This window comes from Mustela nivalis (assembly GCF_964662115.1).
Source record: "Mustela nivalis genome assembly, chromosome: 2".
NCBI lineage: Eukaryota > Metazoa > Chordata > Mammalia > Carnivora > Mustelidae > Mustela > Mustela nivalis.
This window is the reverse complement of record NC_139021.1, coordinates 83354162-83381336: the sequence shown is the minus strand read 5'-3', so window position 1 is coordinate 83381336 and position 27175 is coordinate 83354162. Positions and strand designations below refer to the sequence as shown.

Here is a 27175-nt window from a genome sequence, read left to right as displayed (position 1 = left end):
TGGTGTTTGGGGAGCTTCCAGGTTAGTGAAAACATTTACATACTGTGAGGTGAGGTACCCCAACTCAATGAGGACAGAAGTGTCTATACTCAGGCCTCTCATAGACCTCGCTTTCTGTGTCTCTTATCTGACTGTTATTAATATGCTTTGTTATGTCCTTTAATAAACAAACTGACAGACATAAGTATTTCCTTGAGTTCTGTGAGCTGCCCCAGCAAATTAATCAAACTTCAAGAAGGGTTGTGGGAATCTTCGATTTATAGATGATTGGTCAGAAGAACAGTTAATAACTTGGACTTGGGATTAGCATCTGAAGAGAGAGATGGTCTTGTGGAACTGAGCCCTTTCTCTACCTGTGGGGTCTGATGCTATCTCCAGGTAAATAGTGTCAGAATTGAATTAGATTTTAAGACATCCAGTTAGTGCTGCAGAGCTGTTTGGTTTGGCAAAAGTTCCTACACATTTGGTGATCAGAAGTGTCAGAAGTGAAGTATTCTCTGTGAAAACAAAGGAAACACAGGAGGAAAGAAAGAATAGGTTTTTCTAACTCAAACATATAAAAATGTCTTGCTAAAGCAGGATTTGTCTTTGAGCTATCTGAATTTGTTGACACTCTTCTTCCAAACCTTTCCATTTAAATTATGTCAAACTCTTGAACCAGATATTGAGCAGAAAACTAACAGGTTACTGGGTCATGTTATTTCTCATAACAGTGAAAAATAAGTCACCAAAATGGATTTTTCAGTAAGTTCGGACTGCTTATGATCTTGTGTGATGTCTATGAGAACTTAACATCTTATATGATACTCAGTTGAGAGAATATAACCCAACGTCTTTTGAAACTTTGCTAATGCTGGCTTTCTGGTGACTAGCATGGACATTAAATATTCCCCTGAGGTCCCTCCTGTCTACTGAGTAACAAGTTATCTTGCAGTATTTGTTGAAGCTTACCTGATCATTGAGTACTAAACAGTACAGTTGGTTCCCATGATATCTCTGGGATACAGTGCAATGCCTGGCTCAGCGTAGGTTCTTGAACAAATGAATGATGTAGCATAAAGTGACTGGGAGCTCATGTTAGGAATGTTTGGGTTTTATTTTCATGTGCTAACAGTATGTCCCTAATAAATTTGATTAGCCTCTCTGAACCTCTGTTTTGTCATCTGTAAGTGAGAATAAAAGCATTGCATTATAGTAAGAACTTTTACTGTGAATCTGTGAACCTTTTGAAATTGAGTAAACATATTTTGAGTAAATAAATTGTGGGCAGATATACATAAATGTGCAGTTGAAATGGGAAGAAACTCATGACCTTTAGTTTGTGAAGAGCAGCAGGATGTTTACTTAAAATTTTATAGTAGTTCCCAAAATCACTTCATTTGTTTTTAGAATCTTGTCTAACCAAACTACACACACACACACACACACACACACACACACACACACACACACACACACAATAGGTTGAACCTGCCCAATACCGAGAATAGCAAAAAATATCCCCATAAAACTGTTGAGAATTTTCAGTTTGTATTTCAATACAGATATAGAGTAACTTGGCTCCATAGGTTTTGTTTTGTTTTAAACAACATTAACTTTTCTTCATGGTTTTCAGGAAGGTACAGTTGAAATTTTCAGGCACCCTTAGCAACACAGGGACTTGCATAGGGGAAAAGATCATTAGCAAAAAAGGGACTTGGGTAGGGGAAGAGATCATTTTAGGAAGAGCATAGTAAGGTTGCATTTCAGGAGACTTCAGTAGAGATCTTTCTGTGGGGAAGTTACCTATTGTCCCCAAGTGTGTACCCCTGAATCATGGTTCTGGTATTCTTAGATGCAACTGCACTTGATTTAAGTGTCTTTATACGCTGGTTGGTGTGGCAAGGCTCACAATCACATGGAGTTCACTACTCTGCCCTGCCTGTGATGACACAATCTTGTTGACTGGGTTCACCTACCAAACAATGAGAACCTTCAAAGTACAGCAGGATAGAGAGGCAAGGATATTTCACTCATAGGCTGAAACCAGGCTACCAGTTATCCATATCCTGCTTAGGCCTCTTGTTAGCTGTGTGCTCTGACAGCACTTGTATCAAATGTCCATTTTCTATAAAATGAAAATGAAGGGTGCCTTAAATCAGGGCTGATGTGTGAATTACATGAGTTAATATATATAAAATGCTTCTAATAGTGTCCGGTATTCAGTCAGTGCTATACAAGCACTATACAAGTATTTGTGGTTATGATTATTAAAGAACGGAAGAGTCCTCATGGTGAAATTTTTTTTCAGCAAGATTTTTTGAAGACTTTATTTATTTATTTATTTATTTAAAGAATTTATTTATTTATTTGACAGCGAGAGACACAACAATAGAGGAAACACAAGGTGGGGAGTGGGAGAGGGAGAAGCAGGCTTCTCACCACGTAGGGAGCCCGATGCGGGGCTTGATCTCAGGACCCTGGGATCACGACCTGAGTCAAAGGCAGACGCTTAATGACTGGATGACCCAGGTGCCCCCTTTTAAAGACTTTTTAAAGAGTAGTTAAATGTTCACAGAAAAATTGAGGGGAAGGTATAGAGATTTCCCATTTATCTCCTGCCCCACAAATGCATAGCCTTCCCCACCAAAATTCCCCACCAGGTGGTACATTTATTATAATTGATGAGCCTACATTGAAACATCATTATTATTTAGAGTTTATAGCTGACATTTTGATTCGATCTTAGTATTGCACATTCCATGGATTTGGACAAATACATAATGGCATACATCCATCAGTCTGATATCTAAAAGAATATTTTAATTGACCTAAAAATCCTTACATTAATTAATTTTTGAGTGTTGAACCAGCCTCACATATCTGAGATAAACCCCACTTGGTCTTATTATATTAATCTTTTTATAGATTGTTGGACTCAATTTACTAATATTATTTTGAGAATATTTGTGTCTATGTTCATCAGAAGTATTGGTTTATAGTTTTTTTCTTGCAATGTCTTTGTATGGTTTTTGGTATTAGGGCAAAACTGACATCCTAGAATGAGTTAGAAAATATTCCCTTTTTCTATCCTCTGAAAGAGATTGTAGAGAATTGGTATAATTTCTCCCTTAAATTTTTTGGTGTAAGATTCACCAGGGAACCTGTTTGGGCCATATGCTTTCTGTTTTAGAAGGTTATTTAATATTGATTCAGTTTCTTTAATAGACTTGACTATTTATTTTGTCTGTTTCTTCTTGTGTGAGTTTTGGCAAATTGTGTCTTTTAAGAAATTGGTCCATTTCATCTAGGTTATCAAATTTGAGAGCATAGAGTTGTTGAAAGTATTCCTTTATATCCTTTTAATGTTCATAGGATCTGTAATGATGTTCTCTCTTTCATTTCTAATGTTAGTGATTTATGTTCTTTCATCTTTTTTTTCTTAGCCTGACTAGAGACTTATGAATTTTATTGATCTTTTCAAATAATCAGATTTTGTTACATTGTTTTTCTGTGTTGATTTCCTGTTTTTAGTTTCTTTAGTTTCTGCTATAATTCTTCATGATGTATCTTTTATAACTTAACTAGAGTTACTAGATTCCTAGGAAGATATCTTCTAATTCTTTCTTTCAATCACTTTGGACAAATAATGTAACTTCTCTGTGACTTGATTTCTTTATTTACAATTCGGTTAGAATTTGGTTCAATTAATAGTGTGTTAAGGAGGGCATGTATTGCATGGAGCACTGTGTGTGGTGCATAAACAATGAATCATGGAACACTGAAAAAATAAAATTAAATAAAAAAAGAATTTATAATAAAAGTCATTGTTTCTTCTACCATTTAGATGAAATAGTTGTCTTGTGCAGCAAAACCTCTCTTATTCATGAGTCTACATTCACGGTACTAGGAACCCTGTATATAGGAGAAAGTGTGAGATCTGACTTCATGTGCTTACACAATCAGTTATCATACTGAGACCATGGAGAAGGTTCTCAATGGATTATTTGGAAGCTCTGTTCATTCCCATTTTTCCAGATAATAACTCCATGGTTATAATCCCATATAATAACAACATAATGCACTTGGTATTATTTGAAGAATTTTGGATCAATATAATTTGTGACTTTTCATTAACTTTAATGCACTATTTCTTTTTTAGGGCATTTAGGTAATAGTTAACATATCCAAGTTTTATAAGTATCATATCTGAGACTTAAATTATGCTTAAAGTTTGCCTCCTCTTGCTCAAATTCCAGCCTAGTTTTATTGTATTAGCTTCTGTATACAAATTATGAGGCTCAGGTATCAGTAACCTGAAAAAAATATAAAACCAAAGATATGGTTCAGAAGTTACATTTTTATTATAATAAGGAATTTATTTCAGGTTCAAATTTTATAGAAGTTTTTATTAAAGTATGTTTGGAAAATTCATTTTCACTTCATACTAGTATGCTAAGATCCTTCAAGTTTCAAAATATAAGTGAAATAACTGTCATATACCCAGTTTATCAGATCCTGAATATGTACCTTATGTGGAGAAGTGTGACAAAAATATATTTCAGATAATAAAATAGATTTTATAGATTTAGATATATATGTCATAACAACATGACACATTAATATTGTATTTTAGCTTATTTTACTTCTAAGTAGCTGGTATTTAATAAAACAAAAATTTTTTTTACAAGTTCAGTTTTTGCAGTTATAGCCTTTCTGTGTGGTCGATCTTGATACTACTAAACTTTTGGATATAATGAGATGATTACAAAGTAATCATTCAATTCCAGCTGGACAATTCTGTTTCTTTCACCTTTATCACAGTTTTTTTTTTTTTAAATATTGTGTTTAATAAATCTTCAGATTGCTTTTTAAATTTTGAAAGTGAGACAAAGAGAGCACACTGGTAAGAGTTACTCCAATTCAGAGTAGGCTCTGAATCCACTGGATGGCTGTTTGGTACCTGGATTTTAGAACTCCAGCTGTGACCCTCTTGGTTTAAAGGCCAAGCTGGGCAGTGTTCTATACAAAAGACAGGAACATCTAGGATGACCATTCCAAAAAATGTCATCCAGATCCTAAATTTCCTACTATTTTTTTTTAAGATTTTATTTATTTATTTGACAGAGTGATAGAGAGCACAAGTAAGCAGAGAGGCAGAGAGGCAGGGAGAGGGAGAAGCAGGCTCTCCACTGAGCAGGTAGCCCAATGTGGGACTTAATCCCTAGACCCTGGGATCATGACCTGAGCTGAACACAGCTGCTTAACTGATGGAGCCTCCCAGGCATCCCCTAAATTTCCTACTATTAAGATAATTGTTGTGTTTATAAAAGTATATTGACATTCATTTTTCAGGATGACGTAGAATCTTGAAAAGCCAGTGTGGGAGGACAGAAAGATAAGAAATGCGTGTTCCCGTTTTACAGTTTGCTTAGGCTGACTCTGTTGTGCAGCTCATTCTGTGTTAGGCACCCTGTGCTTGGCGTATGCTATAGAGCTCATCAATATATACCAAAGGTCATTGTTTACGTGTTCTACCTCTGGACTGTGAACTCATCAATGTCAAAGCCATGTGTTATGCATTGATTTATTCTTATGCTTCTGGCAGTGCCTGTGAGAGAGATTATTTTCTCTTTGTAAATCCTGGATTTCTACATTATTTGTAGATAATGTAGTCCCTTGATTATGGGTCCCTTAATGGACTATAAAAAAATGGTGGCTGAATTATATTTAGGAATTGTTTTTACTCTTTCCTCTTTAAGTGTTCATTTACCTTCAGTGGACATATTTCTAGTCATTTCCAATCTTATTTTTAATATTTTAAAGTTCCTTTATTAGCATCAATCTCCAATGTCTAAGCATTGCATTGTAGATAAGCCATGCCGAGAAACACGTTTTACAGAGTTTGGTGTTCAAAAGATTATTATTGTCTGAAATTACATAATATCAAATAATTATAAGGATCTCTCTATCTCTTTCTATGTGTATATATATATATATATATATATATATATATATATATGACAATATTATCACAGGCAGTTCTTTAGACACCAGTGTTGTATAGTCATTGCCATCACTCTATATGATTAAGTGTTGCTGATTTCTCTTAACCATAGTTATGAGATCATTATGCCTTCTCATGCTAACATACATTTCATGGGTCATTTGAAATTATTGACTGCAGTTATGATATTAAGAAATAGATGCTATTATTTATTATTATATAAAATCAGACATCAATATAATTTTTGTTGCTGATGAGGTTTGTAACTATGGCTGAACCCTAAGAAGGAAACACAAGCAATTTAAACTGTGAATCATTAGAATCATTATTCAGATAGGCTGGAGATATCTACTCCTGAACAAAATACCAAAACACTTGTTTCTAAATAAAAGGCAGAAAAATAGATAATGTTTTATTCATTTATATGTATATTTCCTTGATTTTCATATTTCAGTAAGGTAACGTAAAATGTTGTTGGAGTGATGTTTTAATCAGTTTCCCCTTCCAAAGAAGGCAAAGTGCCAGATTATCAAAGGAGTTTCTGTTTAGAATCTATAAGAAAAACATCTTGAATAAGTTATTTGATTCATACTGTGGTGTTAAATTATTGCTTGAATTTACAAGGCAGTGAATAGATTTTATAGGAATACCATTCATGCACAGCCTGCTGCTAAGAATAAAAAGTCATTTTCTGGTAACTATGTAATGCAGAGTGAAAAGATTTGACTAGGCATTGAAATGGAGACAATAGCAAAACTTAAACTTGCATAGCTGAACATATGGTGAATTTTCTGAGAAGAAACAAGTGATTTTGAGAGGATTGCATCTTTAAAATCTTAATTTCAGTTGGCAGAGAAAACCCAATGGGTATGTCAGCAACACCCAGCCAAGAGGAGGAAAAAATCCATGAGTCAAAAAACCAGCAAGAAACACTACCAGAATCTGAGGCCAAGTGTTCCTTACTTTCTTCAGCTGCAAGTAAGCAAGCCCCCCCCCCTTTCTTTTGATTTGTCTGCATTGCTTCTTTGCGGCCACCTTAGGAAGAACATCAAATTATTTTTAATGTATACAGTATATTATACCGATGAATTTGCTTTTAAGCTGTTACCTTGCTTTTTTATGCAAAGAATACATGTATAGGGGTGCCTGGGTGGCTCAGTTGGTTGAGCATCCAACTCTTGATTTCAGCTCAGGTCATGATCTCAGGGTCATGAGATTGAGCCCTGTAAAGGGCTCTGTGCTCAGCAGGGAGTCTGCTTGAGATTCTTCCCTCTGTTCCTCCTCCTCCTTGGGGTCGTGTGCTTGCTCTTTCTCTTAAATAAATAAATAAAATATTTAAAGAAAGAACACATATATATTAAAATATGTTTATTTCTTTAGCTTGAATTCAATGATTCTAGAACAATGACTTGGTAAGAAGAAATTATTATATGGCATCATATTTGGACTATCACATACAAAATATTTTATGAATATATTTTTTGAATAATAGCAAATTCTAACCAGAGTCTAAGTAAAAACAAAAAAATAATCTGTTTCTCCAATGCAGAAACTGAGGCATGAATAAAGTGCTGTAGGCCTCAGAGGTTTGAATTTTTAGTTTCCATCTTTTAGTCTGATCATTTTCTTTCTCTTAAATGCATTGCTTTCTCTCTGGGAAGTATAACTAATGATATCTAACAAATTCTGTGCATCAGAATTTAGTAATATTTGGGTAAAATGAAATATTGGACCACTGTCTCTGGATGATTTTTGAAAAAAAAATCAATTTTGAGAGACAGATAAATTATAATGTTACCTTTCAAAAAGTGCTTTTTGAAAATTAGTAATTGGGTATGCTCTCTTTTCTTTCAGATAGTAGCAGAAAATAGATGTCTCTTGCTGACAACCTTATGATACTATCACATCAACCAGAGGGAAGAGAAATTAGCCTTTTGATTCTTGCTGCATTGGACCAGGCCCAGTTTTATATTTCTATGGAACAGTGTGACAAATCACACTGCATGAGAAACATGTGCTTAGTTAACATTTTTCACAGAAGGAAAACTCAATCTTGTGTCAGGAAGTAATGGCACCTAAATCTGGGATGGCCACCTCAAGTAAAATTTGACTTGGTTGAAAATAACATACTAGCTGAAATTCCTAGAAATAGATACTTTTTATGAGTAACAAACTGCTAAAGAGGAAATCTTCTATATATCCTATGAATATTTGTCTGTTCTGGCAAAAAAAAAAAAATCTTTAAAATGTTACCATTGTTAAGTGTTTTTGCATTTAAGTTGTATCATATGTTGATTTAATATATTTATATATTGTGCTATGCAACATATATGCAAGAATGCACCTCTATCACATCACATACTTGTATTTCTTTTTTGTAATGGGAATAATTGAGATCTAGTCTCTTCACAAGCTTGATATTTATAATACAATGTTGTCACCTATAATCACTCTACTGTACATTAGATCTTTAGGTCTTACTTACCTACTAGTTGCAAGTTTGTATCCTTATACATCTCTTCTATTCTGACCCCTGACCCCCAAGCCCTTGGTAGCCACCATTTTGCTTTCTGGTTTTATAAGTTGAGCTTTTTTTTGGTTCCACATATCAGTTATATCATATAGTATTTGTCTTTGTCTGATTTATCTCACTTAGCATAATTTTCTCAAGGTCTATCCATGTTGTTGCAAATGATAGGATTTCCTTCTTTCTCATCAGTTTCAGATCTTCTTTATCTATTCATCTGTCAACGAGCACCTAGATTGTTTCCTTATATTATGTACTATGAATAATGCTGCAATAAACCTGGAAATGATATGTTTTTTCAATATTATGTTTTCATTTCCTTTGGATACATACTGAGAAATGGAGCTGGTGAATAATATGGTAGTTCTATTTTTAATTTTTGACTAGTCTCCATACTGTTTGCCATAGGGGTGCTACCAATTTAAACATTCCCATCAACAGTGCCCGAGAGTTCCCGTTTCTCCATATCCTCATCAACACTTAATGTCTTGTCTTCTTTTTTTTTTTAACTTTATTCTTGATAATAGCCATTTTTACTGGTATGAATTGATATCTCATTGTCTTGATTTGTATTTGCCTGATGATTAGTGATATTGAACATCTTTTTATGTATCTGTTGGCCATTTGCATATCTTTTCTGGAAGAAATACCTATTTATTCTTCTTTCCCTTTTGTAATCAGATTGTTTTTCTGTTATTGAGTTCTATCAGTTCTTTATATGTTTTGGATCTTACCACAATTTTTGATACCATTGTTAAATTTTTAAGGATTGGAAAGTATACATTTTAGAATGAGGCTGGAAAAATGATAAAATTAGGTCTCATGATAAATATAAACCTTTTCAAATCATTCTTTCATGTAATAGATTATGAGATATGCATTGCCTACTAAATGTCAGATGTAAAGAAATAGAGGGATGCGCAAAAAGGACTTTGTCTCTGACTTCTTGAGGTTTATGCACTAGTGAACCAGATAAGTATTAATCACACAAAAATAAAAGTTTAAAAACTGATAAATGAGATGTGGGAAACATTCAAGGCATGTTAGACAAAAATAAAATTTAAGTTATTAATTATAAAAAGACTTGGAAGTCCTTTTTTAAAAAGTTTTAATTTAGTTAACATACAGAATAATATCAGGCTCATGGGTGCAATATATTGGTTCAACATGCCCATCCAACACCTGGTGCTTGTCATAACAAGTGTACTCCTCTGATAAAGGGTTAGTATCTCAAGTATATAAATAACTTATAAAACTCAACACCCCAAAAATGAATAATACAATTAAAAAATGGGCAGAAGAGATGAATAGACACATTTCCAAAGAAGACAAAGAGATGGCCAACAGACACATGAAAAGATGCTCAACATCATTCATCATCAGGGAAATACAAATCAAACTACAATGAGATATAACCTCATACCTTGTCAGAAAGGCTAAAATCAACAATGCAAAAAATGATGGGTTTTGGCAAGGATGTGGAGAAAGGGGAACCCTCTTATACCACTGGTGGGAATGCAAACTGCTGTAGCCACTCTGAAAAACATTATGGAAGTTCCTTAAAAAGTTAAAAATAAAGCTACCCTGTGATCCAGCAATTACACTACTAGTTATTTACTCAAATGATGCAAAAATACAGATTCAAAGGGTCATATGCATGCCAGTGTTTACAGTAGCATTATCAATAGCTGAACTGTGGGAAGAACCCAAGCATCCATCAACTAATGAATGGTTAAAGACATGAGATATCTATCTATCTATCTATCTATCTATCATCTATCTATTATCATCATCTATCTATGTCAAAATATTACTCAGCCATAAAAAAGAATGAAACCTTGTCATCTGTGATGACATGGGTGAAACTAGAGAGTACTATGCTAAATGACATAAGTCAGTTAGAGAAAGACAAATACCATATGATTTCACCCATATATGGAATTTCAGAAATAAATGAGTAAAGGGGGAAAAAAAGGGAGAGAGGCAAACCAAAAATAAACTCAACTATAGAGAACAAACTGATGATTACCAGAATGGAGGTGGTGGGGGATGGGTTAAATAGGTGTAGGTCCTTTGTTGTAGTTAATGGTAATATAATAGAAATGGAGAGTGGGTCAAGGACCAAGAATAGGGAGACTGAGCTTAATTTGTTAATGAGTTGCTTAAATCACTGACATAACACAGACTTTGGACTTGGACATGAAATCCTGGAAATTCAGATGATAAAGCTTTCCTAATGCCATCTACAAATCTCTATGATTTGTTTAATGTTGCTTTCTATGTAGTGGAAATGGCTTTTATACATCCATGACTTTAGATGGGGAAAAATATCTTTGTATATGAATATTACCTAGAAGGTTCCCATTCATTACTCAGTAATTATATCATGACTCTATTTAGTTGTCTTTTACCTCTCAAACATCTGCAGGAGTTAAAAGTTGTTTCTTGTCAGAAATACATTCCTCTTGGTTTTGCAGTTTAGCTGTCATACTGGATAGAGTTGGGTTACATTAGCCATTCATATTAAAATACATGTTCGTTGAAAAATACTTTTAAAAATTTATTTCATATTTTAAAAAATATCAAAAACAACTCTCAGCTCCTGAGATTATATTTGCGAGTCTACTTTCAGGATAGGGCAAGATATATATAGTTGGGGAATTAGGTAATACAGAAAAAATAAGCCTGTTCTCTGTATTCAAAACTCTTGTTTACTAAAAAAAAGGTGGATGTTTTTCTTGTCAAGAGACAAAGATTTAGAGCTTATAAAACTACATATACAATAAAAAATGCTTTGGTAGTAGTAAATAGACGTGTAGGGCCATTCTATCTGCAAGCTCTTCCTTTAGGACTAAGTTGAATTTTAATATTAGTTTTGTTAGGGAACTGGGGTTTGAGGAAGAAATTTTACTTTTTACAAAAAGAATAAAATAATGAATTTCAATGTGCCCACTTGCCCAGCTTCAACAAATATCAACATATGACTAATTTTTTTTAAAGTTTTATTTATTTTAGGGGCACCTGGGTTGCTCAGTCAGTTAAGCACCTGCCTTTGGCTCAGGTCGTGATCTTCAGGTCCTGGGATCGAGGCCCATATCAGGCTCCCTGCTCTCTGCTTCTTTCTCCCCCTCTCTTCCCCTCTGCACCACTTGTTCTCTCTCTCTCTCAAATAAATAAAATCTTTAAAAAAAGATTTATTTATTTTGGACACAGAGCATGGGAAAGAGGGGCAGGGGAAGAAGAAGAGAGAATCTGAAGCAGACTCTGTGCAGAGCATGGAGCCTGACATAGGGTTCAATTCCACAACTCTGAGGTTACAACCTGAGCTGAAACCAAGAGTGGGCCATTTAAACAACTGTGCCACCCAGGTACCACTGTGACTTCTTATTTTTATGAATGAGAAAACCGAGGCCTGGGAAGATGAATGTGGTGGAAGTCTTACCTCTAGATTGTCCACCTCTTGCTCTGTCCACAAGAATTTGAGCATTGTAGTGTGACAACCATACTAGTCCTTAATCCGCTGGTGGATGTGTCTCACTGCTGTTGCCAGTCAAGGCTGAATCTGTGCCAAAGTCTCAGCCATAGCATATACTTTCTTTAAACCTATTTAGATGCCAACACTTTAAAAAGCAAACAAAAAAATATTTGGGCAAAGAAAATGTGAAATCTGTTACTAAGTTGAGGTCTTCTTTACAAGCAGTGACAATAAACTAAAATTTTTCTGAAAAAAAAAAACACATAAAAGAAAAAGTTAAAATTATGCCATTTTATTACTCTCCAAAAAGCACTTTATAGATACATATACACACACATATTCATTATGTTGGGTAGACAGTTTTGTGATCTGCTCTTCAGCTAATAGAATACAGTAAGCATTATAAGCATTTTCATGATATTACTGCTACAAAATAATTTAATAGCTGTAAATAACCTATTGTATAGATGTTCTATATCATATATACCTACTCTCTTACTTTTGGGAATTTTTTCAAATTTTTTTTTTAAGTATAACTTGCAATGGACACTCATCTGTAATTTGTATTATTTCTTTAGAATAGTTCTTATAAATAGAATTACCAGGTAATAGCTTATATTAATTGTTTTTCCTCTTGTGATCTTAGTATTCGTTTTTTTAAATATTAAAAAATAAGCATCCAGACAGAAGTGTAGATTTATTCTTTTGTGCTCATGTTATTATAGGGAGTTACAATGTAGAGGAGGTGTAAGTTTCACATATCATAGAATGAGGATTTGAAGGGACTTTTGACCTGGCAAAAAGCAATGTAGAATTTCACATGAAGGATGAAGAAATAAGCCACGTCATTTTAAGTAATTCTAATCAGTCAGAAGTACCTTTCTGTGTTAAGCAGAAAACTGACCCCTCAGAAACTCTTTTGAGCCATAAAAAGTCAACAGCCCGTCCTATAAAATAAACCTTAATATTTCTTCTGTGTATATTCTCATTCCTTCTTAGTATATTCTTCTTATATATAAATATACTAAAACATGGTTTCTTAGTGTTTCTTTTTAGTATATCCTCTTCTATTTGAAATACATTTTTTAATAGTTCCTCCTAATATATGTTCTTTAAATTCTTTACCTTTATGAACATTTCAAGTGCGATTCTCCAGGTTGGAGCCTGTCTTTTTGTATAGCCTGAACAGTTAAAATAATGGTATTCCTTTAATGTGGACTCCATGCATCTGGTAATATGGTCTTGGCTTGGAGTACATGTTGTAGACATCGTTACTGTACTCCTGGTATATATTAGATCATTAGGATGTTGTATTCAGATCCTTTCACTGACGAATATATAACTGATTTTTAAAATCAAAATGTAGACCTTTACTTTGATACCAGTTAGTTTTTATCTTCTTGATACCAGTCCAACATCCTAACATGTTGAAATAGTTTTGACTATTTGATCTTATTTTCTGTTAGCTTTTCCCACCAGCTTTGTGCTTCCTGTGCCTTGTATAAATGCCTTAAATTAAGAAATGGATAAATTTGTGAATAAAACAAAACTATTCATATTAATTTTGTAGAAATAGATATTTTTACATTGCAAGATACCTATAGAGATTCTGCTTGACTTATTTTTTTCCAGATGATTTTAGGGTTAAATAATAGCCTTTTTTTCTGATACCATGTGTCAAATATTGACAACATTTGTTTTCAATTTCTGCTTTACGTTTTAGTATAAATCAGTGTTCTCAAACACTGTCTTAAAAAAGTGCACAAAAGTTTACACCATTTGTCTTTTTATGCCCATACTCTCTGATGGTGATTCATACTTTTAGTGGACCTTAACCTTGACTAATCCATGAACCATTAGAATCAGCTAATTTGTTATTTATTTCTGTGAGTTATATTTTCTTTCTCTAGGGTTTCAAAAACTAGCAGTACAATGGTGGATTAGGCTTTTGGTTTTTTTCTTTTGACTGAGTCAACCTGAGTGGTACTTAATTAAAATGTTCTGTCACCCATATGAAGCACATTTTTAGTCATCTGAATACATTTTAGGTGCTGTAAATTTTTTTCAGGGAGAGCCCGAAAGAGTCTATTCGTTAATTCAGAGTTGCTATGAAATATGCTCCCAGCTTGGAATATTTTAAACTTCTAGTCAACAATAGCAACTGCTTTTACAGTTCTCAAATGGATACACTTATGGTCTGAGACTAATGGACTTTGGTTTATTTCCAAAAGATCATGGCAGTAGGTGGAATTCATCTTTAATTGATGGCTGCACAAACTTTGATAAATTATTCTGTATTATAGATTATAGCATATCCAGTCATCAATTTTCATTAACATGAATGTACACCAGCAATGTGCAATGTTTGTGCAAATGTGTTGCTTGTGAAAATGTTAGAGAATGAAGAAGAGGTCTTAGAAACCATTTATTTGTTTTCAGATTAAATCAGACAAACTACACACATGCACACATGTGCATGCATGTATATGTTCTTGCATATGGACATCAAAAAGTGATCACTCGACCCTGTCCCAGGCTTTGTTCATTCCCTGTTCAGTGATCACTGTTTGTCCACTGGACTTCTTGTCTCAGTCCTCCCTGCTACATATAGCACATACTGTTTCACATGGATCTTTCTAAAACTCAGATCATATCACCATCATACTTGAGGATCTTGACTGGCTCCCTATTGCCCGCATAGGGTGTGCCGACTCCCTTCCAACTTGACCAGTGCCTTTCATGATCTCACTGTTTCTCCTTTTCTCCTGTAATATCTCATGTGATGCCATGTTCAACCACTTATCACCATGTGCAGCTCCTCCTTTTGCCTACTATTTTAAGTGTTTGTACATACTGGGAATGCTGTTCCTTCTATCTGGAATGTCCTTCCTTTCCTCTTTCTGCAAAATTTGGATTCATCCTTTTGCCTTCCTCTATGAAGTTTTCCCTGCCCACGCCCCCACAGTTAATCACTCCTTATTCTGCTACATTTGAGCTTTCTAGTATTTCTTTTGTTGTCTACGAATGCATCTACATGTTGGAAATCCAAATATTTATGTCTGTCTTTCCTATCAAGTAATTTGTATCTCTGAGGTGAGACTGTCATTTATTTTATTTATCTTTCAAACTTAATCTGTGTCAACTTTTAGAGAGCAATAAAACTAACACAGTGCCCAGCAAATAATAGGAACTAAGTAAAATTTTCTTGAATTGAGTAAAAATGATCCTTTTAGATGACTCAAATATTCATAAGATATTGAGTAAATGATTAGCATCCTAAACAGTTTATCCTCCTAACCTAGCTCGCTGATTACTCTCTGGCACTCATGATATGCTATAGTGTTTTTGTCAGTAGAGATCTGATTGTCCTTTTGTCCAGAGTCTGAAAAAATTCCAATGTGTTTTTGAGGTTCCTGATCATGCTTGACTAGAAATAGCAGGCAGGGCATTTAAGTGTTCACCTATAATATTTGAGTTTTGAAAATCAGATTATGTCATAAAATTTTGTTGGACCAATTTTTGTGTTCATTTCCAGGTCAGCTGTCTTTGATATTACATCCCACATAGCATGGGATTCAAACCTGGTTTGCCTAAGTTTGACATCTCCGTCTCCTTTGCTGCTGCCTGTGTAACTCTGGGCCAAATATTTAACTCTGAGTCTCAGTTTGTCCACTTGTTTAGTAGGGAAGAGTATCTCATAGAGCCAGTGTGAACCTTGAATATGGTTGACATGATAATAAATTAAGTTTTTAGGACAGTGTTAGCACAGGGTAAAATGTGTCCTCATGAGCTGTGTTTAGATATATCCATCCATCTTGGAGTACAGAGGCTTTGGAGTTAGGCATTCTCTCTTACTATATGATTGTATAAGTATCATATACTTATTATATGATATGGGCATATTGCTTAACCTCTGTCTCTTTTCCTCATATTAAAATGGTATCATGACTTAACATACCTCATGGAGTGAGAAACAAATATGAAGCATCCAACACAGAGCCTAGCTTGTAGTAGCAGCTTAGTAAATGGTGATTATTATTATGGTTGAAGGAAAAATGGCTGCTGTTGCAATGACAGAAATTGCCCAAGAAAGTAAAGAGGTGGCAACCGTAAAAAAATGAAGTCCATTTCTTTCTCGGTATTTACAGTTTTTTTGTATAATTTTTATTTTAAAATTTGTTCACTATAGCAGGAAATAATTATAATAGACCCTCTTTACTTGTGGGGATATGTTCCAAGACCTCCAGCAATGCCTAAAAGTACAGATAGTACCAAAACTTACATGTGATTTTTTTTCCATACATACATACCTATGATAACTTTAACCTATAAATTAGGTACAGTAAGAGATTAATAATAATAATAATAAAATAGAATAATTATAAAAATATACTGTAATTCATAGTTATGTGAATGTTGTTTCTCTGTCTCTGAAAATATTGTATTGTACTCCCCATAGTCACCCTTCTTGTGATGATGTGAGGTAATAAAATTCCTATGTGATGAGGTCAAGCGAGGTGAGTGATGTCGGCATGGTCACCTAGTGTTAGGTTACTATTGACCATCTGACCAGACATCTACTTTCTAACCTTAGTTGACCACAGGTAACTGAAGCCATGGGAAGCAAAACTACAGATGGTGGGGATTAGTAGAGTTATTTGCTGGGTTTGTTGTCATCATGGTTGATGTTGTGTTGATAAGGTCCTAGGTGCTGCCTTGGGTTGCCTATAGTTTCAAACCACAGAATCAAAGGTAAGAAGAGCTAAAGAAGTCATGTCTTCAAGGAACTTTTAAACATTTGTCATAAGAAAATTGACTTCATTATCTAAGAATGGGATGCTTCTATGTGGAAATTTCAGCCAAGAATTAGTCCAGACAACAGCACAGAATAGCATGGGAGAGGCTGTCAGCAGTGCCTGCCACAGCCTCTCCTTAGATGAGGGAACAGGATAAAGAGAGTGGAAAGAAGAAAACAATTATAGTTGGGGATTTCATAAACCTTTCTGACAAATGTGGAGTGGCTATCTGGAAACTGCTGACTGATAGGGGCTGCCTTGTGAAAATCTGCTGCTGCAAAGTACCCTTCCTCACAGCCTAACCTGCTCTAAGCACCTCAGAAACCATTTGCCATTTTGAAATTCTACCTTTAGCTTTAAATCCTTCATTACCTTCTCTAATAGTTTTTTTTGTTTTTCTGGTATTTTTTTTTTTTTCAGAAATAGCTCAGAAAATTTTTTCTCTCACCTCTATTTGCCATTTTTACATCTCATTTGAAAACGTTTTAATTCCATTTTGGGGGAGTTATTACTTTACACTGTAGTTGTTCTGTTTAAAATTCTGTAAGCCAGGCAGGTAACTTTATGAAGAATCTATGGAGACAGAACTACAAATTCTAGCACACATACATGTTGTGGTATTAAGGACAGGTGAAGGATTGCCAGGTATTTCAGATGTTTATCATCCTAATTTAATTTACTTCAGTAGTTTAGTTTCAGTTGACCAGAACCTTGCTGTGAGAAGACAAGCTCAGATGAACTCCCTCGAGTTTTAGCAGTTCAGTGCTTCCCTGCCCTGCCCCTTCCCTCCTCTGTTTTGATGTCCTTGAGCTCCATGTGACAAAGGATTCTTTACCCTGATGTTGCATCTGATCTGCCACTAATGCCTTTTTTCCCCCATCAAAGAAATCAGACCTTCCCAAAGCAGTAAGACTCTTCTCTCAGAAGATGAATGGAAGGAGTTAGGGCTGATGGAAAATACAGGGACTCAAGCCAATGTCACACTCTGAGTATATGGAGATGAAGGAGCCACTGGACTAATAAGTCTTAGCAGGGACAGCCGAGAGCAACTTTTCCTTCAAAGAGAGAAGGAAGAATTTCGGGTAAATAATGTTGGCAGTAATATTGTCTTTTGAATGTCCCAAATTTATTTCTATAATAGAGAAGGGTGTGGTGGTGGTGGTGTGTGCGCAGGAATGGATGTGTCCAATATAAAATAAATCTCTGGTCTGCTAAAATCCCCACAAGTTATCCTAATTCCCATTGTAATCATCACAGGAAACTGATTTTTTTCTTCACATATCTTTTATAAGCGAAGAAAGCTATAGAAGAAAATTGCTTTCTTTAAAGGCAATTAGTTTTAGGCTATTGGTTTGAAACTGGCCCCATAAACCATCAACCTCAAATCAAATTATAACCAGACTATATAAGCCATTTGGAAATTCTTCTGGTAGTAAAAACCCTTCTTTTGTATTGTCGCATATACAAATATATGATATGTTGCTTACCTAAGCAGTATGAGTGTGAGATTATTTTCTTGGCATCTTCAGATGCCATATTTTGAAGCTTTTGTCCATGCCCATTCGAGTATCTCTCTTCTTAGCAACAGAGAACACTGGGCTGAACTATTTCAAGTATCACTGGTTGCCTCTCCTCGTCCCTCAGGGCTTTGGACAAATTTCAATTAGGACAATTACATTCCACTTCACTAATTCACCCTCAGCCCCACAGGGTACACTGTTAAACAGCAGTTGTTCTCCTCAGAGAATATTCCTTTTGTAACCTAAGGCTGTATAGAGAACAGCGAATGATTGAGGCCAACTCAAGTCAACAGGAAGCCAAGGCTGTTTTAGGCTGCAGTACTTAGCAAACACAAATCCTAAAGTGGTTTCCACATCTTCAGACCTCAGCCTGCCATTTTACTTTTACAATCATTAAACCTGCAGTGAAGAAAAGCAGTCATGCAGTCAGGAAGGAGCATGTTGTCTCCATGCACAGGCAGTCATACCGTATATAACACATGCATTTCAAAAATTATTTGAAGACGATTGTTTAGAACTCAGAGGCTTGTACGGTTTGATACCTTGGTTATCCTCACAAAAGTCTATTATTACCCATAATATACCTATGGCATGTGTGTGTATGTGTTGACAAATCCTGTCAGTGTTTTTCTGGAAACATTTACGCATGTTCCAGTCTTAGAGTGAATCATGTAGATTCTCAGTCTTGATTGCACATACAATCACCTGGGAGCTTTGAAAATTACTGATGCCCAGTTCCACCTCCAGAGATTCTGGCTTATTTTGTTTAGGGAGCAGCCTGGACATTGAGACTTTTAGAAGCTCCCCAAGTGACTCTAAAGTGCAACCAAGGCTGAGAACCCCAGGTGTAGCACAGGACTGCAAGTCTGCTGAGCTGGATTAGAGACCTAGCATGTGACCTTGGCTACGCCAATTATTTTCTCCAGGTCAGCATTATTTTTATATATCGAATGGAGGCAATGATATCTATTTTTTCTCCTAAATTTCAGGGTAGTCTGCAATTTATAAGAGAGAGGAAAATATATATACGTTTAAAAAATTATTGACATATTAGAAATGTATTAAATTAGTGAAGAACAGAGGCCTCGGATCATGGAGACAAGGTTCAAAACCAGATTGACCACTTATTAGTTCTGTGACCATGAACAGATTGCTTATCTTCATTAATCTGTAATTTTCTTCTTAGTAAGGAGTGAGAGGCAGGTAACAATACTCACTTAAAAGGCTGGTTGTAAAAAATGTTTGGGAATGTGTGCCTCACACACTGCCCCTGGTAGATGGGCAGTGCTCTACAAGCTGTAGATGTTGCAGTTACTAAGCACTCTCTCTCTGTCAATAGCATCAACATGTTTGTTTTTAGCATCTAGCTTCTACTTACTGTGAAGTGAGATCAGGGTCTCCAGCTCCAAGCGACTATTTTAGTGGCAGAGACTCAGGGATAGGTATGAATGCCCCTTCGGAGTCTAAGGCCTTGTAGACCCAGACCAGCTGCTTAGACATGTGGAATCTTAGATCTACTGAATCAGAACCTATATTTTAACAAGATCCCCAGGTAATCTGTGTATATGCTAAAGTTTGTGAAGCACTGGTCTAGGGTTATAGGGAGCAGTGGGCCTTTTGGTAGTCTGAAAACCTTCAGACGGGACAAGGCAGCTCATCCTTGTGATCCCTGTGATTGTGCGCTCTCACTCTTGTGGCCATTGACTCCTGTGTTCTTCTTCAGTGGTATCATCTGCAACGTCTGCATTAGTCTTTTATTCTCTTTTCCCGCCTTCAGATCCCAAAGTGAGCACGTAACTTTTTTTTTCTTTTTCTTTTTGAGGACAGTGTAGCATTTCTGATCAAACAGACTTGGGTTTGAATCCTACTTTTGGATCTGTGTGTCCTGCCATGTATCCTTAGATAAGTTACTTAGCTTCTTTGAGTTGTGAAAGATCTTTATTCTTCACAGGACTCTGTACAGATTGGAAGAGACCATATATGTTGCTTTCTGGCTGGCACATAGCTGCGCTCATGGCATGGCAGTTACATTCTCCAGAAATAACAGGAGGACAGTCATGAAGTCACATAGGCTATAGCCTGACTCTTCCGTTAGCCCTTTATTTTCTCACTTAGAATGTGTGGCAAGAGAAAGTTTACACTTCTGAATAGATATCTAACGGCTGACTTAACTTTTGGAGAGAAATTAGGCCCACAAGGCAGGATAACTTCTTACTTCCTCTAGTGGGAAGAGCTCCTGCGTTCTGCCGCCAAGATCAGCTCTGGGAATAAGAAAGTGGAAGGGGAGAGAAGTGTTGTGGGGATTTAACAGCCTCCTTTCCTCCTTTCCAGTCAATGCCAGCATAGTCCTTCTTGACCTGGTGATATAATAGCCCCATCAGCTAGTTGTTCTAACTGCTACAGTTTATGCGGGAAAGTAGTGGTGGTGGTGGACCCTTAAAAAAAAAAGAGAATTTCTGGGGCACCTGGGTGGCTCCGTTAGTTGAGCATCTGACTCTTGATTTTAGCTCAGGGCATGATGTCAGTGTTCTGGGATTGAGCTCTGTGTGGGCCTCAGGGCTCAGTGAAGAGTCTGCTTGCCCCTCTTCCTCTGCTCCTCCCCCTGCTCTCTGTCTCTAGGTCTAAAATATATAAATAAAATCTTTAAAAAAGAGAGAGAATTTCTAAGCATGGGAAATGGGTATCCAAGAGGAATTCTCTTGACTTTCAGGTCATCTGACTGCCCCAGCTCTTTTGCAGTATAGTTTATAGGCAATAATGTAAGTCAAATATAATATGAAAGTGCCTATCTATATTTATATCTCTAGTCTGTGGAGATAGACGAGTACCTGTAGTAGAAATAATGATAATGGATATTACTCAAGCTATTAAATAGCAAGGTGATATACCACCTTTTTTAATCCTCACAGTTCAGTGTCCTGGACATATTTTATTATACTGAAAATGTCTGGTTATAAATCTATCTCCCTTACCAGATTATAAATTTCTCTACAATAGGGACTATGTCATCATTTTTATCTTTGCAAACCTTGTGCCTTGCATAGTGCTTACATTTTTGTGCTAAAGAAACGTTTATTCAGTTAAATTGAAAATTGTATGCAATCGACATTATGTCCATCCCACAGATGAAGAAATTGAAATTGAGAGTTTTACAATAATGTATTTTATTTAGGTTGCAATAGCCAGGACACCAGTTGAATTCAAAATGACTCCCAAGCCAATTCTCTCTAATGCTACCTGGATTAAGAAATACTCTTGGGACATTTCAAAAACTAACCAAATATATATAGTCTGTGGGTAGGTTTGTTTCTTGTCCTTGAACTTTGAACGTCTATGTTGTAGTTTATAATCAAACAAGAGAGAATTTTCAGAGTAGAAGCAAGTTCTAGACTCACTGGTACTTTTCCTTAAGCTTGTAGAAATAGCTATATTTAGCTTTGATGAAAATTGCTTTTTTTTTCTTTTTAAAATAAGAGCCCATCTTTGGGTGCAGCTCAGAAGATGCTGGCTCCCAGTGAGAAATGTGTGGTAATCAGAGAGCTGAGCATATGTATGTTCTTTATCTTATTCTTTCATCTGACTCCTTCTGCATATTTTTAGTCAAGTCTCGTGCTTTTTCTGTTTCATATTCTGTCTGTGGAGTCCACTAGTGGCTTCTTGAGAAGACTTCACTGCTAGACTCTGAGAGGTTCCCTGAGAGCTTTCCAATTATTAACAACAACCAAAAAATGCATTTAATCAGGAGAAGAAAATGAATTTTTTAATGTGCTTAATTTTAAATACTCTGCTAATTGTTTCTTCTTTGCATGTCATTCAGATTGAAATAAGAAACATTGGAAAAATATATAAAATCAGGCTAAGGCATGATGGGACTAGCAAGCAGCCTGAGTAGAGCTTACAGAGGGTAATGGTTTTTATTTTGTATTTAATATTTATTATGAAAAGAAGGAAGTAGCCTTTTTAAAGCAATAAGAAAGATAATGTATTTTATCAATTGTTTTAAATAATGTGAACACAATTTTTATAGTTATAACATTCTAAACAAATAGGGTTCATCTTTGTGAGGTTCTTAAAAATAGCGCTTTTATAGTTATACTTACAAAGGTAATCTGTGTTTATGGAAAAAGATCTGAAGAAAAAGTCAAGTATAAGAAAAAAAATGAGTTGTTACTCATTGATAATTTGATGCCCACTGGGGTAGTTCACTTTCTTCCAGTCTTTTTTCTACAAATCATTCTCTTTAACTGATTTTCTTTCTCTCTACATATACATACACACACACACACACGTTTGTATATAAATGTATATATTATATATTTATACATGTAAAGATATGAATATAATATATATGCATATTTACACATACACATATATACACACATTTATGTATATGTCACCCCTTTAATGAAGTTGAATCATGCTATATATATATACTTTGGAATCCTGCCTTTTCTTTTTTTTTAATTTTTTATTTACATCATGGCAGTAACAATGGCAATAATAATGTGTTTTCTAAGTTCTTACCATGTGTTAACTGCCTTCCAAATACAATATTTTTGTTACATAAGCAACTCTTTGATTTAGGTACCATGAGTATCCATCTATATAGATGAGAAAATGGAGGCTCAATAAACAAATGATTTGGCTAAGATCGCTTAGTAAGGGTCTTATTGTGTGTTAGACTCCAAGGATGGAGATCTTTTTAAAATTACAATTCTATTTGAGTACAGTTGGTACACAATGTTACTGAGATCTTAAGCACTATCACTGGGCCTTAAGTTTGTTTTCAAAAATAGATGACAATTAAATTTTTAAAAACCATGAGCTTTCTGTATGGAAGCATAATTATTGTGGAGTCAGATGCTATGGTTTGATTTCTAAAACATCTCTGCTTTCTAACTTTAAATACCGTGCGTGGTGGTGGGTATTAAGAAGGGCACTTATTGCATGGAGCAGTGGGTGTGGTGCAAAAACAATGAATCTTGGAACACTGAAAAAGTAAAATAAAACTTAAAAAATATTTCTTAATTCTTATCTGTGATTTTTATTATTGTATCCTTGATTGTATAATGAAGTAAATGAGAAAATGTTAAATTCACTGAAATGTATATTGCAGCATTTCTTAGCACAAAACTAATGCAATGAAAACTAGTATTCTAGTACAAGAGCAGATAAGTATGTTCTATTCAGTTAGACAAGAAGTATTTTCTGGGCACCTAATAAATGTCTTCCATAGTGCCAGATGTTGTAGAGAATGGGAAGAAACCATATGTTGGCTTTAAAGTTTCTCTATTCAGAAGCGTTCAGAGGTTTCAAAGGAGAAACAGAAAGTGACGCTTGAGGAAAATGCAATACCTACGGAATCCACAAATTTTAGCAAAATTATGAATTCTGTACCTGTGAGTTACTGGGAAAGATGAGTAAGACATTTTAGGAAGGAGCTCCCCAGCAAGTCTCCCCTTATCGGCCTGTAGTCATTAGCACTTGTGCTTTCTCCAGGGCCTTTAAGTGAGAAGAGCATTCAGAGGGGTAGCGATATCACTATGTGGTGCTCCTTCAGTGGGCACGGAAAACAGCCCCAAGAACGGCATTCCAAGGAAGGAATGCTCAATCCTTGGAACTAAAGGAGGCATCATATACCCTTGGGTTGGAGGCATAGGTTTCTGTGAAGAATAAATAAGTCAAATCAACAAATGAATTGAGCAACTAGAACTATGATTAAATCATCAAAGGGATGGAGAATAAAGGACTTTTCCTATGGCTTAATTTAATTTTTTTTCATTTTAAATTATTTTCAAATTTATAAAAATATTATGAGAATGGAATAAAGAGTGAACTTTACCCAGAATCCAGTTAACATTGTACCCCATTTACTTTATCATTCTCTATTAAAATATCTCCGTGTGTGTATACCTGTGCATGTTTTTCAATCATTTGAGAGATAGTTGCAGATACACTACCTACTGACCATTAATTTTTTCATTGTTTATTTCCCCCAAACAAGAATCCAGTCCAGAATAGTGAATTATATTTAGTTGTCATGTTTCCTTAATCTCCTCCAATGTGGAATTCTTCTGTCTTTCCTTGTCTGTCATAACCTTGATGTATTTGCAGAGTACAAGCCCATTACTTTGTAAGATGCGTTCAATTTGTGTTTGTCATGATTAAATTCAAATTATTCATTTTTGGCAGAGACTCCACAAAAGGGGTGGTATTCCATTCAGTACCTCCTGTCTAGAGGTACATGGTATCACTTTTTCCCATGACTGGTGACACTCACTTAGAGTAGTTGATTAGAGTGGTGTCTAGCACAATTCTTCAATGTAAAATGCTATGTATTTTGTACTTATTAATTAGTGATTAATTAATAGTATTCTGGGGGGAGACACTTTGTTCTCATAAAATTTTAACCTGCTAATTTTAGTATCTATTGATAATCCTTGCCAGAATCAATTATTGCTAGAATGCTTGCCAAATGCAGATTTTTCTGATTATGCCCTTCCTTCTCCTTTTATTATTTGGTATTCTTTTTTTTTTTTTTTAAGATTTTATTTATTTATTTGAGAGAAAGACAGTGAGAAAGAACATGAGCGAGGAGAAGGTCAGAGAGAGAAGCAGACTCCCCGTGGAGCTGGGAGCCCTATGCAGGACTCGATCCCAGGACTCCGGGATCATGACCTGAGCCGAAGGCAGTCGTCCAACCAACTGAGCCACCCAGGCATCCCTATTATTTGGTATTCTATAGCAGTGTAGAACTTTCTTTTTTCCCCGACCTAAAAATTTTATTTAATTTGTACCAGCAATAACTTAATGGATTCTTATTTTTTTGATGTGTTTAATCTGTTTTTATCATCCCTTATTTTGATGCTAAAATCATCCTACATTCATTTAGTGGAAGACCATTCACATTCTTATTTTCTATTTCCTTTCCTGTCACCATCCATACTCTGAACACTTCTTCATTTTTTTGGCAGAAAAAGGTATTTAATCTCACCTAATACTTTCTTCTGTTTAGCCCTAGTTTCCTTTAATGGATAATGACATTTAGGAACTAGTATTTGTAAGACACACACAGAGAAATTACTTTCCTCTCTAATGCCCACCTACTGCAGCCCAGGGGTCTCTTCTGGTATGAGAGACTGACCATGCTTCTGCTTTCAAAGATGTTCCCAGGAAATAGTTCTGTGGTGAAATGAGTTTGTGAGACACTGACTTTTTCATTCCTTTCTTGGAGATCTGGGGCGCGTATAACTGTAGTGAAGGCTCTGAGATGCCCTGTGGTAAAGAAAACTGTTTTAACAGCATTTCTAAACTAAAATCACCATGGGACCCATATTTTCAGGTAAAATCTATTAACATTCCTTGAAATGAATATTGTGCATTACTATAGGGATTTGAGGCATTTTGGAGACAATTGAGGAAAAAGATATGACCTGGAGGCAGCAGCAGTAGGTCACACAAATTTTATTGTGAAAGCCCTCGACAGGTTTGCATGCAGGAAATGCCCCTCATTGCAGGAGTCTCTGCATAGCCTAGGGTGGGAATTGCTACTCAGGAGAGAAAGAGGGTAAAGGAACTCCCAGGGGAGAGCAAAATCTGAGAGGGGCCTTATGTGTCTGGGTTTGTCAGCAGAACAGTCGGGAGTCTCTGTCACAGAGCTCCAAAGAGCAGCAACAGCTTTGGGCCTCATCACAAGGCCCTATATTATCAATAGGTAACAGCTGTTGGGTGAGGTTTTTGTGGGATTCGCAAAGCAGGCAGGCTCTAAATGGCTGAAGACTTGCTTGTTTGGGCTATCTTTTGGGTGTGTTTGGTAAAATCATTTGGGCTACTTTTAAACTTAGAAAATTTGAGTTTGCCACCAGCAGGCTTTTGCACTAATGTGTCTTAGCCTGCAGTGAAGAAATGAGCGATGTAAGGATGAATGTGCAGAGGTCATCTTTCAGTGATACAACAGTTGCACACTGAGGTGCATGGCTTATGTTTGTATGAATTCAATCATAGTTAATAATAAATAGGGGTCTATAATTTCTATGACTTGAAAATGACTAGCCAATGTGCTAATGCGCTCTTTTGAAATCTCCAAGCCACAGAAAGTTCTGAGAGGGGGGTCAATGTGAAATCCCAAGGAACTGCTTTTAACCTAGAAGCAGCTAGGTGAACGGTTGGATTATGATGGTCTATCTGAGAGGAAATGGCGAACTCACTATAGGTCTGGCCTTAGCCATTGCCATGATACAGACTAGAATAAACCATGGGTTCTGCTTTCAATCTGAGTGGAGAAGCAAAATCAAGTAGCAACCATACAATAATTAGGAGGCAGTTTAAGGTCCAACTTTAAATCTAAAACCTATGGATTTCCAGTAAGAAAAATACGTGCCCTAGAGGTACTAGGAAGCTTTTGTGAAGAGGCCTTGAAGAGTAGAGAGGGATGAGTAAGGGAAGAGCAGGGAGAGATGGTTAGTAGAAAGGTATTTGGGAGTTGCCTATTTCAGGTATGAGTGCTGCCTGTGAATGATCATGAAATGTGCATAACTACATATATATGTCTAATGACTGTTCCTCAATGAAAGGGAAAGTGTCTATTTGCAAAGCTCAAGTATTTTGTGTTTGAATGGTCTTTAAATAGCTTGAATTTTGTCAGACACAAGTTGCTTGACCTAGTTTAAGTAGAGTCAGTTGATAAATGCATTGACCTACAGATCTTCCATCATTGTGTCTTGCATTCCTACTCGTGCATGTGCGAAGAATTCTGTGTGCATGACTATCATCTCTGTCTGATAATTAAACCCTAACCATTATCTGTTTTCTCAGTATTTCACAATTGCTATGGAAGTTTATCCTGGTGCAACATAAAGTTTTATTCAACTG

At 35.7% G+C, this 27175-nt stretch overlaps 1 protein-coding gene across 12 annotated transcripts in view; it reads left to right on the top strand.

Annotated features, from left to right (window-relative positions):
• RP1 (RP1 axonemal microtubule associated) overlaps positions 1-27175 on the top strand; it is a 357833-nt gene that overhangs the window by 212206 nt on the left and 118452 nt on the right. For 10 of the 12 annotated variants that reach the window (XR_014308427.1, XR_014308428.1, XR_014308429.1 and 7 more), the window contains exon 17: positions 6833-6964. The exons of 1 other annotated variant lie outside the window; for it this stretch is intronic. Coding sequence is in view for 8 of the 11 variants with exons in the window: in XM_082719229.1 (XP_082575355.1) it covers positions 6833-6964 (132 nt within the window). In the remaining 3 variants the exon portion in view is untranslated. Of the gene's footprint in view, positions 1-6832; positions 6965-7840; positions 9595-27175 lie in introns of those variants that run through there. One more of the 12 variants, XM_082719224.1, reaches the window with a different exon arrangement.